Here is a 20,106-nt window from a genome sequence, read left to right on the forward strand (position 1 = left end):
TCTCTGAAGTGCCAAGGCAGCCCTTCGGAGACACGCACCAGCGTGTGAGCGCACTGACTCAGAAGAGCGCCGCCCGTCTCGGCCGCTGGTAGGGCAGAAGGAAGGGGTGCCTGATGCTCTCCCATGCCTGACACAGCTTCGAGTTTCTTCCAGGGACTGGTTGAGTGCCTCTGACTCGGGAGAATCTCCGTGCTTTGTTTTCTGCCGTCCCCTTCACCTCTTGGGCCAGTCCCTGTGCCCAGGCGGCTGGGCTTCGTTTAGTTTCTTCCAAGGGCCTAGCAGGTTTTTCCCAACCTCAGGCCTCCATCGCTCAGGCCATGTGTCCCCTCCACCCCCGGGGCTGAGGTCAGACCCCTGTGGTCTCTGACCACCCCAGGCACTTCCTCCAGCTGGTCCTCTGCTGCCCACTGTCCTCACACCCTTTACGTGTCCTTCACCCAATCTCAGGCCTTCTGAAATTGACATCTATCACCAAGTTAATTATTTTATAAGAAATTCCATTTATTTTCCAATGTTCAAGATGAGATGGTTTAATCTGTCCCCCCGCTAACTCCTCACCCCTCCCTCAACTGTGTGAAATCCTCTTTGCCTGAAGCTTTAATGCTATCTTGACCTAACTGTGTGCATTTCCCTGTTGTTATTTATTTATTTATTTTTTTCATAATCTCATCCAGGTTCTTGGAATGCATCTTATTCAGTTTAAAACCGAAATCTCTTCTCTGACTTTAAATTGTTTTCTTCCATCCCCTCCTGTCACCGTTTCCTGCTGCAGGCTGGACATGTCCGTGCCTCTGGGGACTCGTGGTGGAGGGGTGGAGTCTGATCCCCACACGTGTCCCGCCCTCTGCTCCTCTTGTTCCCAAGGGTGTGGTTCCTGCATGCTGTCCACAGTGGGGGCGAGGGTCCCTTTCTGCTGGTTTTGCTGCTTCTCAGCTGGCACCGCCTAGCAGAGCCCTCTGTGCGGGAGAACATTGAAACGCTGGCTCTCGTGAGCACGCACATTGGTACGATGCCTTTTGCAGTGTGAAGAGTTCACGTATCCACGTTCCCTTCCTGCGGGAGGGTAACCGAGGAACCATAACTGTTAGAGTTGACAGTGAAAGAAGACTACACCTGGGCTCTGAACAGGGACCTGTCCTGTAGGCTGAGTGAGGGAGGGCGCTGTGTCTCAGCCTCATGGTGCACCTTCCGCTCTTCCAAGACCTTCGGAACTGACCCCACAGTTCCTGTGTGTGGTTGTAAGAATAGGTCACAGGGTCATTGCTCTACCACGCGTCCTTGAGACCAGCACTATTCCCTGGAAATAGAACGGGTACCACAACTGCAATCTGGAACTTCCTAGTAGCCCAGGCTTTGGAAAAAGTGAAACGAAACAGGTGAGATTACTGTTAGTATTTCATTTAACCCGATACGATAGGCAATATGGAATCATTTCAAAATACCAATACAATTCATTATTAATAGATGGCTAGTCACTCTCCTTTTTCACGCCGCATCTGAGCCACCTGACGCGTGTTTCGCACTGAAAGCACATCCCCGTGTAGAGCTGGGACCCAGCAAGGCTCCAGCGAGCGGCTGCCCCTCGGCCAGGGCAGCTCTGGTACCTGGGAAGCCCTGGGAGGTCCGTGCCAATTTGGTACAAAGGAGGCCTGTACTTTGGGTGAGGCTTTGTGAAATAAACATACCCGCTGGAGGTTTGCCCAGCTCATGGCCATGTGTACGGGCGTCTACGTCCTCTGACTCCTGGTGCAGGACTGCTGGACCAGGGGACCACCGAGGACCTGTTCCAGGGAGGTGGACCACCCCAGTGAGCACTCGGGATGTCTGTGGCTCGCTCAGTCCCTGCAAGGGCTGGTGAGATAAGCTGTCTATTTGCACATGCCCCGTGGAGAGCAGCCAGGGATTGCGACAGGTGTCTACTTTTTCCCACCCTGCTTGATAGCATACTCTCCAGCCAGGTGAGTGATTGAAATCGTGCATCAGGCCATTTACTGATCATCTGCTCTGGGTGCGTGGAGCAGAATGATCGTCCAGAGTGTTGCCGTGTCGTGAGCAGGCTGGAAAGGTCAGAGCCCGTGTGGTACGGGCAGAGAGCCTGTCTTCAGAAGGAATCGCCACCTGTCTTGGACATGAGGCACAGCGTGATGGGGATGAGAGAATGCTGGCTGCAGAGCAAGCAAGCTGGGCTCGAACTTGGCCTCTGCATATTAACTAGTTCTGTGACCATCAGCGCCTTTGGGCCCCGGTTTCTTTATCGCAGACTGGCGATGGCATGACAGCCTTCACATTCTCAGGTTCCAGGTGGACATTTCTTGGGCCCTGATGAACATTCCACATGATCTGATAAAAATTTGAGCTATAAGGAATCATAGGTAACATGCTCAGCTACAATAACTGTAGGAGCATATGACCTTTGATATTTTTTTCACATTTCATCTAGAATTTATTTTAACATATATGTTTTCTGAATCTATTTTTATTTCTAAATATATATATGTGTACACACACACATATGTATTCATTGCAGGGATTTCTCATAGGCTATATGAGAAGTTTTTTTTTAATCCTCACCCGAGGATATTTTTCCATTTTTTTGTACAGATAGAGTGGGAGGGAGAGAGAGGAAGGGAGAGAGAGAGAGAAACATTGATGTGAAGGGACACATCGAGTGGCTGCCACCCGCACGACCAACCAGGGCCGGGGACAAACTGCAACCGAAGTACATGCCCTTAGCGGGAACCGAACCCGGGTCTCTCCGGACCGCAGGCAGACGCTCTAACCGCTGAGCCAAACTGGCCAGGGCAGAAGTTTTTTTTTATAGACTATATGAGAAAACATATCTATATGACTTTTCCAAAAAGTATTTAAGGTAGACTTATAACACTTTTAAGTCATCTGAATTCTGAGTGGTTATTATCTGTTTTTTTTTTTTTTTTTTTTTTGATCCTCACCTGACGATATGTTATTGATTCTTTAGAGAGAGAAACATCAATATGAGAAACATAGATATGAGAAAGAAACATCAGTTGGTTGCCTCCCACATGTGCCTGACCAGGGATCGAACCTGCAGCCTTTTGGTGTACGAGACGATGCTCCAACCCACTGAGCCACCCGACCAGGGCTTGAGTGTATTATCTTAATGACTATGCGAGCTAATATGATGGAATACGTTCTATTGTCTCAGCAGTGTACTGAGCGCTTTGTCTGGGTGGCTTTAACTCTGATAACAGTAACTATGAGAAGGAGGGACAGTGGTCCTATGTAGCTAAGGCCGAGAGTGGTGGAGAAACTTGTCCAGGACCACTGGTTTGTAAGAGGGAAGACAGAGAAACCAAGCCTGGTGCCACCAGTGGACAGGCAGCTGGGGACTGGGGGCAGCAATTTAATTGCCTGGGTTTCCATTTTATTTTATTTATTTTTTATCCTCACCCGAGGACATTTTTCCATTTTTTGCTCAGGTAGAGTGGGAGGGAGAGAGAGGAACAGAGAGAGAGAGGGAAACATCGATGTGAAAGGGACACATCGAGTGGCTGCCACCCGCACAACCGACCAGGGCCGGGGACAAACTGCAACCGAGGTACGCGCCCTTGGGTTTCCATTTTAAACAGAGCGATTGATTTCCAACTACACTGGAGACCTCTGAGCTCCAGCTCTAGCGGGTTTATATTTTTTGTTTGTCTTTTTTAGTTTTTTTCCCCTGACATTGGAGCTCCCAGTTTAAAACCTTTAAGATGAGAATTTTAGAAACAACACCCGAAGGAGAGATGCAAAACATTGTTCCCTGAGTTACATTTTAAATATAAAAAAATTTTTAAAAAATTTTATGATTATGATAACAGTGACAGCAAAAATGAAGTGTGTTTATAGTACATCTTTCTTTTCTGTTAGGTCAGTTATTTATTTTACTTTCTTGTCTGCATTTTCTTTTTTTTAAATTTTTATAATTAATTAATTAATGTTTGTTACAAATGTTTCTCCTTCTACCCCCAGATACCCTCCCCCCATCCCCCCTCCCCCCCTCCACACACACAAGCATTGTTGTTCATGTCCATTGGTTACACATTCCTGCATATAAGTTCTTTGGTGTACCTCATCCCTACCCCCGCCCCTTCCTCTGGGGTCTGTCAGTCTGAGCTGTACTCCTTTCTGTGTCTCTGCGTCTATTTTGTTCATCAGCTTTTTTTGTTCATTATATTCCCCTCATGGGAATCTAGGTTTCAAAAATAAAGACTGTTTTCCCTCTAATTCATTCTTTTACTGGATTCAGTGAATAGTCAGGTAAATGAAGTGTTTTCCCATTTTGTGGGGTGGGGTGCAGAGGGTCCTAGTTTTACCTATTTTGAATTAAAGCAAATACATGAAAACCTTCCAGGGAATAAATGTATATATAGGCAATGCCATTGCTGGTGTCGTTGTGTGAAACAATTACACATTGTCGTGAAGTATCGGGGTTTCATTCATGGATTTTATGCAACATCTAGCCCCAAAGTACAGTTATTTTAAAAATATAATATTTTTAACACCTCCTCTAGTCTGATACATTTTCAGAATGTAATGCTATGATGTCATTTCCGAGATGATTCTTAACATGTTGTGTTATTTCTGTAAGATCTCTTATTAGCCTTTGGGATTAAGCATGTGGCTGACAGTTGTGATGGGAAAGATTGACTCATGGGCATTCCTGGCAGATGGCGAGCACGCCTTGTGCTGCCCCTGCGTCCGGCGCCAGCTTCACTCAGAGATGGTCAAGCCCAGGTCTTACTTCCACGAGAGCGCCTGGTCTGGGGACAGGAGACACAGTCAGCGGCGCATGGTCGCAGCCGCTGCTGCAGCTGTGCCGCGTGGTGCGTCTGCGGCCGTGTCTGAAAATAGCCACTCCACCTGTCCCTCCGCGCGCAGTCCCATCTGGCCATTTGCTCTTTTTCTTGCTGACCAGACCACAACATTCATGACATGTGTGTGTGTGTTTTATTTTGTTATTAATTCTAAAACTATACCTTTAAAATCTCAAAAGGCAAACGTTGAGGAGTTAGGAAATCGGATCAGTTAAATGTTTTCTTTGAGTAAGGATAACAAGTGAGGGGTGGAATTCAGGTGGAAAATGCTGATTATCAGTGAAAGGGAAAGCGGGACCTCTTTAAAATACAAACTGTGACACGAAATGTACCAAAACAGTATACAGTCTACACACTGAAATGGTTTGGTTTCCCACATTTCAGTGAATTATAGTGGTTTATAAATATCTGCAGAAAGAGCATTTCTCCTGTGTTTAATAGGATAACTTACTTGAAGCTACGCTTATGCCCTTCCTCCCTCCCTTCCTCCCTCCCTCCCTTCCTTCCTTCCTTCCTTCCTTCCTTCCTTCCTTCCTTCCTTCCTTCCTTCCTTCCTTCCTTCTGTCCGTCCATCATTTAGTCATTCAGTCATTCATGTCAGTAAGTATGTATCATGTGTCTACTGTGTTTTCAGCAGTGGGAATTTATCAGAACACAAAATAAAGCTCATTGTTCCAACTCTCAGTTATTTGGGGGGGGGAGGTACAAAAGAAACAATTGTGTTTGTGTGTGTGCGTGTGTGTGCGCACGTGTGTGTGTGTCTGTGTGGTGATCAGTGTCAACAGAGAAAACCCCAACAGGACAGGAAACGGAGACTAGCGGAGTCTATATGCTCTTGTACATAAGGACGTTCTAGTTGGTATTATCTCTGAGTGAAGTCACATGAGTGCTTCTGTTCAGCTGGACCTCTCCTAGGCTCTCTCTGCCCTGTTTCCCCGCTTTGCCACACAGGTCTTGGACATCCTTCTCTGCCTCGGTTCATTCTGATTTCATCAGTCACTGACCTAACATCAGAGCCGGTTCCGCAAACCCTCTATTTTCTCCTAACATTCTCCAACTACTATTGTAGCATTATATTCTTCTGGCTTTAGTGACTCAGTGTCCAAACCAGCTTTTTGAGTTTCAAGTTAATGAATTGGGTTTATCTTTACTAACATATAAGCATCTCTAACTTTAAAACTGAGTTTATTTCAAATGTTTGCCTTTAAGCCTTTTGGAACAGTTCTTCTACATTAGAACTTTGAAAAGAGGGAGAAAAATTCTGACCAGATGCAGCCTTTTGTGCATGGAATAATTGCACACTTTCCTCTGAAAAGACCCAAATTGGCCTCCAGTCTCTCATTCTAGTGCAGCTTGGCACAGACTTATAAAGACGGAATGTTCTGGAAGATGTAGTGTTGACTCTTGTAGCGTATTACTGGGTGTTAAGCAGCAATAGCACAGGTAATAATACAGGTTTGATATGTTCATGTTTACTTCTTGACCTTGAGGGGAAAACGAGAAATCCTATTTATGGAATACCATAATACCATGACTTTTAAATCAGAAGGAGCCAGGAATGTTAAAAAGAGATGAAAGATTTTTATTTGAGAAAAGAACAACCAATTCAGAGTTTTATTCTTTACATTATGAGTCAAAGAGTGGAGAAAGTAGATATTCGTAGATAGTCACCATCCAGTACGATAGGTTAAAAAAGCAATTTTAGAAAATGTTAACTGAACAAGTACCCTTCTTTCTGTGTGTGTCAGAATGAAATTGTCCCTTGCGAGTGTAGAAATAACAAAGGAAACAAATGCTTTTAAACATTGCTGTGTTGGGGGGAAAATAGAGCATTTCTATTTATAACTTGTCCAGAGTTCCACATAAAAATAGCTCCAACTAACAGATTTGCTCATATCTGGAATACAAGTGGCCGCTGCCGGTGACGAGGAATTCTAATGAGAACAGCGGCATCGGTAAATACTAAAACTTTCCCATCTTTCACTCACCTCCGCTTTCATAGGGGGAGAAAAGTAGCTGGTGGAACCGTCCCGGCTTCTGATGACACATTTTGTTATTTTCCAGGCTATGTGTCTTGGTTTTTAATGAAAAGGATACGTTTGCTCCCCCGGAACTGACCCCACGAGGTGGCTATATTAGTGATGATTGTATTTCTGTCTGTGAAGTGTTTATCAGGCTACGCGATTTAACATTTGATTCTTCTAGGGACTCATTTTGTGTGATCGGTGCGACAGCACAAATATGAAGAGACTCAGAAGCTAACGAAAGCTGTTCTTTCTCTTATTTCCAGCGAAGCTTCCTGGGCTGTGCCAGTTTTAAAGTGGGGGATCTACTGAGGTCCAAGGAGCAGCCGCTGGCCCTGAGCCTGAGGTGGGTCTCTGTCAGCGACACGCGGTTCAAATGCATAGCCCGTGATATGTCCTGAAGGCTGGCTGCGTGTGACAGCCACAATTCTTGCAGATGTTTAGATGGCAACTCTCAGATGGCTCACCTTCTCCATCGCAACAAGTTATGTTGAAACAGCAATTACTCAGGCTCCCATTCAAGTTCATGTTTCAGATTGTCAAAGTGTATCAGCCCTTGTCGGAAAAAAATACTGGGTTAACATGAAAGTGACATTTTTGGAAAGCTGAGAAAGCGATAGAAATGATGGGCAATGTTATTAAATAATTTGCGTCATTTATTAAAATGTTACTTTTTAAATCAAGTACATTTCTCGGATTGAAAAATTGGCCAGAGGCAACATTGTAGATTTTTTTTTATCCTAGAGGGTAAACTGATTATTCTCTTTTTGAAAGCTTGTTTTGTAGCTATAGTCTTAAATGTAAAACATAAGTTAAAATAGACTCATATTGAAACAGACAATGGCTCAGAGCTGATTTTTAGTATGAGTACAATTTCTTTTGATGTAGAAGATGAGGTGATCTTCAGGTAGTTCCATAATGTTTTAATACTAAGAAGAATGTTTAAAAAATAAATATTTCTTTTAACCTTTATAATAAATTTCAAACAATAACACTGTTGTCTAACTGTATAATGTTTATAAATATGTGTACATGGAGAATACTGCCTTGCAACATTTGTTTAGCATAAATGAATATAGAAATGGTGTAGAACCCTACTTGTAAACTTAAGATGCTCTTCTTTTGGTGAAATATAGAGACACTCTCAGGGAAGAGTTCAGATCTTAAGTTTGTTTGCTGTCCGACCCAGCCCCCAGGGACCACTCGTAACCAATACTTATTTTAGTAAAAATGTTATTACTTATGCTGGAATTTGTACTGTTGCTGTGTCCTTTTCTGATGTTTCCTGACTCGCACAGTTTTTCATTTTGACTTAATAGATGGCACAAAATAAATTAAGGTCATTTATATTTATGCAGAAAAATCGGTGTTGGTGAGTTCTAGCGGAGCCACAACTTCTCTCTGGCTCGCGTTAGGCTGTCTCACAAACATCTGCTATTTTGTTCTTGTTGTATTTTATTTGAGAAAACATTTAAAAATATTGATAGTTTGGGGGTATTATTCCCCATAAAATTTGGTTGCATTTATTTTCAGTCTGAAGTGTGTCAGGGCCAGCTGAGAAGTCTAGTTTTCAATGTCATTGGTACACTGGACAATACCTGTTACCAACCTGGCACGGTGCTTAGAGTTTCATCTGACCCCGGTGCCGGATTCCTTCGATGAGACCTCAAACACGGAGCTCCCTGAGAACCACAAGAGGCCCAGGTTTCCTGGACGAGAGGCAGGCACCCATTTCTCCTTTAGCTGACTCATGGCTGCCGTTGTGATTGTAGCATGACTGTCACTCACAGCGGCTCGCTGCACAGCATTTAGACACTGCCTGTGAAACGGAATCAGCGGACCAGAAATTCTTGGCAAAATGAAAATTAGTGAACACATACAGTGCCTTTGAGGGGGGATAGGAATCGAAGGGTCAAGTTTCGAGTACAGCCCTTGGAGAAAATAGGAATACAATAATTTCAGGTTTAGAGGATAGGAAGACAAATTTCTACTTTTGATTTAATAACCCTCATGCCTACTCATCTGAGTTTGATTGTGTTTAAGAGAAACACATTTAACAATGAGTTGCGTTTTTCTAGAAAAAAATCGTTTTTGAAAACAAATTCTGAAATGGCCAGGTGATTATTTTTTTCCTTTTGTGCTTTGCCAAGTTTTTGTATTTCTTTCCCTATGAACCAGACACGTTAGAGACTCATTATAGCCTTTGATTGCTGGTGCTTCATGGTTTTTTACTTCTGATGTAATTCATCTTCTCTCTGTTGACTTGATAGTCTCTGAGGTACGGAGCTAAAGAACCTTAGGTCAGGGATAAGAAGCATGTTTGTGGTTGGTTGGTTTGTTTTTGTTCTAAATATTTCTTTGCACTGATTATATCTGACTTTTATTCCTTTTATAGTCCAGGAATTTTCAAAGCAATAGAATTCTCAGATTGTTATGTTTTATAATATACAGATGTGTGGGAAAGGCTATGAAAAAATAAACAGTAGACTTCTGTTTATTTTAACATTTTTCCCCGTTATGTAACATGTATAGCTCTACATATTCATGCATATGCATGAATAGCATAGATTGTGCTGTTGCGTATGTATTTGTTCGCATATATGATTTTAGGACTATTTTGCTTTCTCACGGACCATAATTACTAACTTTCTGTTGTCAAATATTTCTGCTTAGAGAAGGTAAGATTCAAATGATGATGTGTTTACATTTTTATTTTTTGGTGTTTTGTTTATTTAACCTTTGTAAACATAAACACACACACACTTCAATTTTGTTGTTCGTAAAAATAAAAGAACAACAGGTGTATTCTGGGTGCCACAGCGCACGCAGTGAGTAAGAATAGGTTTGTTCTTGGAGTCCTCTGAGCTCCTCTGAGTCCCCACAGTAACCCGAGACCCACCGTGGCCATAGACTGACAATACAGTTTTAAATGATCAATTATCTTTCCATTCAAATGGAATTAAACTTGCTGAGAGTTTGACTCTCCGCCCACTCTTCTCCTACACACAGATAAAAGTTATACAAGTCTTCCTACTTTAAACACCAGATACAGTCTTTAAAGTTCTGGGTGTGATTGAATCCTTCTGTTACAGCATCTTTCCTTATCAATGGTGGCTTGAACTTCTGAGATGATTTTAAAATAGCCCATCAATGTGTCTTAATTATTAGACATATATATTGAATACAATTCGTGCTCTTTTGAAGTCTTCGGTTAGCTTTTTCAGGTACTAGAAAGTAGGCATGCAGGAGAAGGTTTTGATGGTTTACACACTAAATTGTTACATGTTTCTAAAATATTTTCTGTAGCCAATAAGGGCAGTGGACACCGACCAGTGGCCAAACAAACCCTCTTTGAGAGAGAAGAGCATGTTTGTGATGAATTATAACAGAATAGTCTTATACTTATTGAATGCACCAATGGAAAAGTTAGAGGATGTGGATGGCACGTACAGAGCTAACTTAATTGATGCTTTTGTGTAGAACTTACAAGAACACACATCGGAAAGCCTGCGAGTAGGCATAAGGACACTGCCTGCTTTTCCTCTGGGCGTGGGCAAGCAGGCACACGGGCAGGTCAGCAGCAAAAGCGCACTCATGACCGATCCAGCACGTGTCTCGGGAGACCCCGGCCTCCTGGAGCGTCACTCCCCTGTGCTTTCGGTGCCATTCAAGTGACCGTGAGGAGAAACCCCCAGGACAGCTCCTCTGATTCTGACACTGACCTGGACCCCACAGACACGTAGGAAGAGGTAACTCACACTGTTTGAGCTTTACAAGGGGTAAGCATTTCCCAAGTCTTATCGTATTCGATCTGCTAATAGCCTTGCGTGGAAGGTGATGTTATTCCTGTTTCACGCAAAAGCGAGCTGAGGAACAGCAGTTGGACTTCCTGAGGTCACACAGTGGGGACGGGATGGAACCATGGATTGGGAGAGAAGGGATATTTTTTTAAAATATGTTTTTATTGATTTTTTTAGAGAGAGAGGAAGGAAGAGAGAGAGAGAAACATCGATGTGAGAGAGAAACATCAACCGGCTGCCTCCTGCACGCCCCCTACTGGCGATAGAGCCCGAAACCCGGGCATGTGCCCTGCCTGGGGGTTGAACCGGGACCTCTCAGTCCATGGGACAGCACTCAGTCCACTGAGCCACACCAGCCAGGCAAGAGAAGGGTTCTTGATATCAAGGATTTTCTGGAGAATAGATACTTTGCTTAGAACCTTCAAATTCAATAATTTTAGAGCCCAGAAGAGACCTGAGCACTCAGCTTCTTCTTGGACATGTTTAGTGGCAGTGTCTCAAACTCAGGAGGCCAAGCCTCTTTCTATTCTCAAACAGGTCAGTGTTAGAAAAGAATTCCTATTTTAGCCTCAGTGTTATCGCTCTCCTTCATGGAGTCAAGGAAAACAAGTCTCATGCTCTTTCTCTGTGATTACGTTTGGAAGCAGCTATGTTGTTCAGCTATAAATCTTTCCTCCTTTTTATTCTCAGGAAGGAACGTAGTGTAATAAAGCACCGGGTTTTCATACCAAACTTTGGTTCAGGTCTCAGTTTTGTCAACAACAGTGCCACCCCAGGCATATCTACTCCTTAATGTCTGTTAATAGAAGGAGTAATGACCTCCCTCCCAGGGTCATTCTGGGCAATTAATAAATGTCATCTTGTTCTGTGCACTGGCGAAAGGTGCTCCATAGAGATTGTTTTCCTTCCGGTTTAGTTTGCTCTCTTTGTTTATTGAGGGTCTTTCTTAGAATGTGACATGTATAATTCTCTGAATTGGTCAGTGGCAGAGGGGCTGGTTTAACTTTCGACCTGGACATACTATTTCTGTTTTCTGAGGAATGTATACTTATCTGAAACCTGAATTCTGGCTTTATTCTGTGACGGGAGACTTGACTTTGTGGGTGCAGATACCAGCAGGAGGCATATGGGGAGCAGTTTTTTGGCTGAAACAGGCAGCATTTCAATAGAGCCGGGAAAAAAATAAAATTTGTTTGACTTAATACTTCAGCACCATAGCACTGAATCAGCACAGAAATTCATAAATGCAACAGAGTGTCAGCTGCTTTTAGAGTTTATTGGTGCATTTTATTGCTGAATCGATCAAAAACAGCCTATAGAAGTCAACTCAAGTCGCACCTCTCAGGACGACTGGGAGAATGAAAGCGATTTTATTCTTTCATGTAACTGTGTTCATGTCTTTTAGGGACACAGTTGCCTAAAATTATCAAAAGTCTCTAGCATGAGCCACTTTGTCATAACTGTTCAAATCACATCGATTTACCGTGAACTCAGAGAATGCCAACTACACAGAAATGATCGGATGAGGAGGGTAGAAAAGTAGAAAGAGCACATTATTCTGAAACATCCCAGAGACCAAATCCTGGCTATTCTGTTGCCCAGCAGGATGGCTGATGACTCGGAGGCTGTTTTCCCAGCTGTAAAATGCAGGTGACAGTGGTGCCCACCTCTCAGGGTTGTTGTTAGGCTCACATGGATTATTAACTTAAAATGTTTACTATTGTGCCCAACACATAGTAAGTGCTCAATAAATGCTAGCTATATTTTTCTGTTTTCCTTTCTTTTATTGACTAGTTCTCTAGCCTCAGGCTGTGTATGTGTGTGTATGTCCTCAATAGAGTATTAGACATATTGTATACAACCAACATTGTGTCCCTGGAATGGTATCTGATGCCATAGCAAGGTGCTTGCTCATCATGCCCATTACCTCTTGCTAAAATTATTATCATCAGTGTTATTATTTTTCATTTCATCCAACTGGACTGTCTTTCATTTATCATTTAAATGGCTCTGCAATGAAATAGCCTGCATTTTTCTTTATGGTCCTAATCCATTTTTATGTAGGTATAACCATGGAAATGAAATAGCACTTTCTTAGTTTGCATTCTTCAAAAGACTTCGTATTTGTCAGCTTGCAGAGGAGAGTTTTCAGTCACTGAAGGGGCTACACATACCTGGAGTACTTCAATAGCAACTGCTTTGTATAGAAAAGCCTGAGATCTCCCCTCTTTTAAAATGCAAATCATGTTCAGTTAATAGCTGTACACAAAGACCTACCTGCCTAGAAAGCTTGAGAGCTAATTTAGCTTTGAAGATAATTCTCAGAAATGATTAGGCCTGCAAAGAATTATGTTTGACCTGAAAACTTTGTATTGGAGTTGCCCATATTTACCCAGGTCACTTTTATTGTCATCACCCCATGCTCCTGCTGCTCCAGACACATTGATAGCAGCTTTTGCAAACAGGTTTTTTTTTTTTTGTTTTTTGTTTTTAAAAACAAAAAACACTAGTACCCTTTCAGTTATATGTATATGTTTATTGAATGAAGAAGCTTTATGGTCAAATATGAAAATGCTCCGTTTTGAAAAAGTGAGGTGGGTTTCCTTGCTGCAGGACTTCTCAGAGCCTTCATTAGTCCTAAGGCCCCCTGGGACTCTCAGAGGACAGATGTCACCTGCAGCTTTTCCAGAACAAATGGAACACAAGACACTCTCTTCATGGAGCTCCTGTTCGCAGCTTAGCAGACCCTGTCCCAAGAAACACAGCTATGTGATTTAGAAAACGCTGGCTTCAAACAAGAACAACGTGTTTTCCAGAGAAACACACGCGTGGCTGTGTTTTTATTCACCCTTTCCCACCATAAGCATGTTCTTTAACACACGTGTCTGCAGGCAGGCACGTGGTGTTCACCCAAATGCATACTCACGCTTACACAAGCTCCTTGCACTCCCCCGCGCCACGCCCCTTCCACGTGCAGGAACTCCCCCCCGCGCCTCCGTTCCCATCACAAGTCCACGGCCTGCCAACGGCCCAGCGGGTGAGGTTGTACAAAGCGTATGGGAAAGGAGCGACAGAGTACAAGCTGCATCTTCTATGTTCATTGACAGATTTTCTTTAATCTTGCCTAAGTGGACACACGCTTATTTTCACAAATTACCTAATAATGTAATTACCCCACACTGAGATTAGCTCTTCCTCTCGAAAGCTCTGCCTTTTGGTGCTTTTTCTTTCTTGGTGAAACAAAAGACCATCATTTTGTACTCATCCTTTCTAAAATCCTTATCTGATCATGCTCCTTTTCTATTTTAAATTTCATATTCCTTCCCGCTCCCCCCTCCCCCCCAAATGAGCAGGGCCGTGAACATGAGCGTGTGCAAGAGCCTCAGTCAGGGTGTACCGGGCAGCGGTCTGCTCTGCAGCCTCCCTGTAGCCACACTCATTGCTCTCGACGCTAGTCAGCACCTCCTCCCGCCTTCACAGTGACTTTGCACTTTGCACTTTCTAAAGTGGAGTCAGAGTTCCTGTGTTTCTCTGAGCTCCGTTCCAACTCGGGCAGCCAGAGAGCACAGCGGTGCTCGTCTGTGGGTCAGGGTTGCAACATAAATTCCTGCTCACACTGCCTTCAGTGATTTTTCCTCCATTTGTGATATCCCTCGCCAAGGAGCAAGCTTACCTGGAAGACCCTGGTGTTCTCCAAACTCACTAACAACTGAGGGCAACAGTCTCCAGCACGCCAGTGAACAGTCTGGTCCCCACCGCGGCTTACCATCAGCTCTCAATTTCCTTTCATCGTCATCAGGCATTTGAGCAGGTGCCTAAAGTGGCAGGTCACAGCTCACCATTCCCTCTAGAAGAGGCTAGTGACCCCTAGAAGGTCACCATTTTGAAACTCTGTTTCCAGTGAGGTTTGACTTTGCTTTTCCATTGACATGTTGTGAGTTCTCCGTAAAACCTATGAGTGAGCTGTGCTGGAGGTATCATGCCTGAGAAAATATAGCAAGTGACCTGTCCCCTTGATAATGTACTTTCTCTCTTGGGATGCTAAGGATTTTCTGCCCTGACCCATGAAGTGAACTTCACTGATATCTCTGGTTCTGCTGCAGCATCGCTGTCTCGTGGTAAAGCGTGGCTGAAAGAGATTGTTTGCAATGACATAAGGAGTTGAGTCAAGAAACGGGGGAAGAGTACTCTTCTGAATGGAAGATAGGGAAACAAAATACTCAAAAAGTAGTATGAAAAACAATTTGAAGAAGACAGAAGAGGAGGATGGGATCAAAGATAAAATGATAAGAGATAAGAAAGAAGAGGCAAGTTCATCTTGCGTCACTTGATTACGTGTGTCGCACCCATGTAAGCAAACTGTTCTTCTCAGGGCTGTGTTACATTGGGCGGGTGCTGCTTCTAGAAATGGGCCAGCCTCATCGTGGCTGATCCATTGGGTCCCGTGCTTAATGTACTTAAGCTTATTAGAGTTCAGTAGGAAATATTAGGTAACTAAGGATTCTTCTGTATAACACTGTGTGGCACTGATGACTTTGTTATATTATGGGACAATTTTAGCATCTTGCATAGAAAGCTTTTAAAATTAATTGCAATGATTAAAGGCAGGTTTAATTGGACCTGACCTAAGTGCTATTGGGCCTACATTACATTACGTAGTTCAACAGCAAATGAAATGACCAAATTTGCTTGTGGATACATTTTGAATGTTACTTCTTTCTGATATTCACATATGTAAATTGGCAAGTAAACAAACACATTACGATAAGACTGAACATTGCTAAGATCAAACGTCAGGCTCAGTGATAAACTTGGCTTAAGGCCCATGCCTCCACTGAAGACATGGCAGGCAACAAACTCTATTTTATTTTCATCTTCCCCGACGTTGCTGCAGTCTCTCTGCAGAATTAAAAGTTTCAATCCTCAACTTAGAACTGGTGTATAGGGGATTATGTTTCTCTTATCTTGAATTGAACTGAAGATTTTCCAGGGGTTGGCACAGTAAATAGGAGACAGTTTCTGAGGATTCTTGGGGTTGCCTGTTTGTTCCGCAAACTGCCAACAAGACTGAATTCCCCAGCTCTTGGGACTTATTTCTTGGACTAGCAAAAATGAACTGCTTCAGGACCAAGTGACAGAGCCTTTAAAACACTTTAGGGACACGCCTGTGATGGTGACATTGGAGGATGCCTGAATTCCATTACTGACACCAGGAGTTACTTTGCTTAAAATTTCTCATCGGCCCGGCCAGTGTGGCTGAATGGCTGAGTATTGACCCAAGCACCAAAAGGTCGCCGGTTCGATTCCCGGTCAGGGTACATGCCCAGGTTGTGGGCCCGATCCCCAGTGGGGGCATGCAGGAGGCAGCTAATTGATGTTCTCTCTCATTGATGTTCTATCTCTCTCTCCCTCTCTCTTCCTCTAAAATCAATAAAAAAAAATTTCCCATCTGTTTACTAATGATAACAATACCACTGAGAGGAACTTAAATTATGGGTTTGTAAACCAGATTTTAAGTAAAGGATCCCTTTATACTTTAATAGAAAATAAAGGCTACTCCCTATTCATTCATGCCGTCTCTGCTCCCTCCTACCCCACTAGTCCTTGAAGGAAGTGCTGTTTGAGTGACGTTATCTTTTCTGCCAAGTTCATTTGAAAGCTATAATGAGATAATAAAGGATATATGAAGGTTCCAGTGAGTAGAAAATAATAAAAATACATATAATTGCTTTTCCAATGTTTGTTATAAAATTTCTTTTTTTCTCAAACATTGTTTTTATAAATTCTTTGAGTCCAAAAATGCTTATCATGGACATAAAATGAAGCAGTGCAATTTTCTTTGAGCTTCAGAGCTAAGGGGAATAAATAATAGGAATATATATATATATACATACATACACTTTCTGGACAGTGCTTTTTTCCTTTTTTAAACCCTATAGGTTCATTGCTCAATAAATGTGCTTCAAACTTTCCACCTGGTATCTTCCCTGCAGAGTGCAGAGCGGTGTAGTTAGAAAGGAAGGCTAATGAATTCCCAAGTATCCGAGGGTTTTCTTCTGGAGTTAATCTGAAGAACAGAACCTGAGCAACTCTTGAGCTGGAGCAGAGGCTGAGAGGGGAACAAGTAACATTTACCAAGTGCTCATGATTACTCGCTCTGGGCAAGAGCTTCCCCGTCTGTGTGAGCCACGCATGCTGCTAATCAGCGGACGAAGCGGGTTCGTGAGGTTGAAGGCAGGCCGCAGGAGGGCCATGGAGATGACCGATTGCATTAGCCCGGACTGGAGACAGTCGCACCACTCCTAAAGACTGTGGTCTAGATTCTGGCATTGACTAGACATATGACTCCAGGAAGTAGACTTCTTTTTTTTATTCTTCAATATTGGTCAACAATATTTGTTGTTCTATTCTGAAAAATTTTCCTTGAGTTGTGATGGTTTGGCTCAGCTCCCAACAGCCCACTCCAAAGGTCTTAAGAAACTTGCTTTCTGAGCTCCCTGATCTTTCTTCTGAGCAAGAGACATTTGGGCTCCTGGATGTGGGCTGGTCACCAGGAAGACCAAGACATGAGTAGAAGCTCGGAACGTTCAGCTCTATACTCTGTCCTCCGTGAAGGGGACAGGGGCTGGGCATTGAGTGAATGACCGATCATGCCCATGTGAGCCACCCTCCAGAAAAAAGTATCAAAAGTGCGGGGTTCAAAGAGCTGGTGAGCACATTCATGTTTGGGGGGGGGGGCATTTCAGCTCCACTGGACAGATGCCCCTGCACTCAGGACCTTCCGGACCTCACCTTGGATATCTTTTCACCCGGTTGTGTACCTGTACCCTTTATGATACCTTTTTATCATGGAATAAACTGGCGAACACAAGTACTTTTCTAAGTTCTATGAACAGTTCTAGCAAATGATCAAATCTAAGAAGAAGGGCATGAGAACCTCTGATTTGTAGCCAATTCGGACAGAAGTTGTAGGTAACCTTAGTACTTATTGACCAGGAAGTTAAAAATAAATCAATAAAGTCCCAACATTTCATATTTTGGTTTTCAGAAATAACTAAAAAAAAAAAAAAAAAAAATCAGATGTAGCCTTCTGATTGCTACTGTTCTTGGGCAAATCCCAGCACTGCTGATGACTTGTGAGGTGGCCTTGAACCTCTGCTGAACCTCTCAGGCCTCAGTTTCTACAAAATGAATTGGATGATACTTAAGGTTACTTTCTGCTCAAGCCGTCTCCGATGTTTTTCAAGTTTAACACTGAGTTCTCAGGAGTTTATCTCAGGATGAAAGAGAAAATAGCTCCATCCAGGGTTGCTCCAAACTAGTGAAACTTTTATTTGGAACACCAACCTCCATTCACTACTCAAAAATGTACGCAAGGGTGCAGAGCAATCCCTCTTGCACTGGCCATTTTAACCCTGTGACTTCATTCTTACTCTTTCTGCTTCCTGTGAGCGCCTCAGCCTGCCGAATACCCAAATCCATTATTTGTCTTACGTGGATTATTTTAAAAATGTGATAAACACCTTTTAATTACTAATAGATATGTTCTCTTGTAACAAAAAATTTTAAATAATGCTCTCAAATGGAGATATTTGGATAAAAAGTATTGCTTTCTCATGCACTTTATGTTAAAAAAAAAACAAAAACAAAAAACTGGTGCAGGACATCTGACTTATTCCTGCTGATCTTCAGATTATGTTCAGCATGAACAAAAACAGTTTGTTGCTTCCATGTAGCAGTGTGTCTTGAACTTCGCTTTAATTACTTTCCTTCCTTTTAACAAAAGCTTCTGTGGGAACCTTACTTGTTCTATCTAGGCTGCCTGAACTGTGAGTCAGCCACATTGTGACCTCTAAGATAATTACCAGGGTATTTAGTAATACAGTGTTAAGAGGATGTAGCCAAACAAGTTAAAATCAGAGAATGGGAAATTTCAGGTTTTACAGTATGTTAAAATTAGTGCTGCCCTGTCTGCCCATGCATATCTTGCCTCGCTAAACTGAGTTTCCTTGTGGCATTAACCATGACTCATTCTTGGGTCCCCACACAGAAATCCTTTATCCCCATGGCCGCCCATCATTTCCCCCGTTTGTCCACTTCCTCCTCTGGCCCTAGTGCCCTCTGCTCCCCAACCCAATTCTGGTACCTGAGGTCCCTCCTTAGCCCCATCTCCTGTCCTCAGTCATTTTTATTTATTTAACTGGGAGCTGGTTGTCTTCCCTGGCCACCCTGCCATGTGGCTGCCCTCCGTACCTGGCGTAGGATGAGCATCCTCTGCAAACTCTCCTGGACTGAGGCTCAGGGCCCCAGACACACCATTGCTAGGATGACATAAAGACTTCACCTCCCCTCCTTTCATGAGGATTTTAACTTGCAGTTCACTGTGTCCCTCTTCAGCTCTGCTCCTCTTACACGTCTTGTGATTCCATAGCCGAGTAGGTGCTCTTTTCAGTTCACTGGGCTTTCAGGATTTTCTCTACCCTGCTTTCCAACCCCTCCCATACTCATTCTCTAGATTTTGTCGTTAATCCCACTTCTCCAGGTTCTTAGTTTTTAAGTGTTCTGTCTTCTGATTTCCATCTCATATGCTTCCAGTATCCGCCTGTTTGCTCCTTGACTGTACCAAGTCATTGATCCTGAAATCATGCCTTTAATCTTCACAGATTCCTCCCCCATATCCAGAATTACTCCTATCCAGTTGAGGTTGCGTGGTCCATCACTAAGAAATCACAAAACAGTCCCTTCACACACATCCTCAACCCTGTGGCCCTCATCTGTTACTATACTTTCTAAACAAAAGGTGGATGGATGGGTGGATGGATGGATGGATGGATGGATGGATGATAGGTGGATGGACAAAATAAAAATAAAAGCTACAACAACAAAAACTGTGGTTAAATACAACATTTTGTTAACCTCCATACCTACATTCTCGTAGCTGAGTGGGCTAGGATAACCCAGCTTCCATGCTTCTAGGTTCTTTGGGGATCATGACCCCTCACTTCATGGGTGCTCTCACTACCAGTCTCTAAGTCTACTAGATTTCCCTGGTCTGTTTGCTCTCCCGCTCTCCTTGACCATTATTTTATACCTCCTTGTTCCCAGAACCTCCAGCATATCTCCCTTCTTCCTCATTCTCAGAGATTTCATTTGGTTTCTGTTTCACTGAGAAGAGGAATTGGATAATTTCCCATGGCTTTTTTCCCAGCCTACCAGCATCTGTTCTGCCCTTCTTCTGTTATTCAGATGGACTCTACTTCATGTCTGGAGTCAACCCCTCAACTGCTCTTATAGATTGCATCTTTTCTCACCTCTCCAAGACATGATTCCAACAATTTTCCCCTTGCACTCTTGTATCCTAATTATTTCTTCTAGATCATGCCGATTAGCATTAAAAAAATGCCCTGTCTCCTACATCTCCTTCCAAGTTATGCTCCATTTCCCTGC

General features: G+C 43.1%; 1 protein-coding gene across 6 annotated transcripts in view; it reads left to right on the forward strand.

Annotated features, from left to right (window-relative positions):
• The window catches only part of INPP4B (inositol polyphosphate-4-phosphatase type II B), a 595,725-nt gene that overhangs the window by 385,961 nt on the left and 189,658 nt on the right, over nucleotides 1–20,106 (forward strand). For all 6 annotated transcript variants that reach the window (XM_036282080.1, XM_036282084.1, XM_036282081.1 and 3 more), the window contains one exon: nucleotides 7,126–7,205. In XM_036282080.1, coding sequence (XP_036137973.1) covers nucleotides 7,126–7,205 — 80 coding nt within the window. The remainder of the gene's footprint in view (nucleotides 1–7,125; nucleotides 7,206–20,106) is intronic.

The sequence above is a fragment of the Molossus molossus genome, unplaced genomic scaffold, assembly GCF_014108415.1.
Source record: "Molossus molossus isolate mMolMol1 unplaced genomic scaffold, mMolMol1.p scaffold_m16_p_4, whole genome shotgun sequence".
NCBI lineage: Eukaryota > Metazoa > Chordata > Mammalia > Chiroptera > Molossidae > Molossus > Molossus molossus.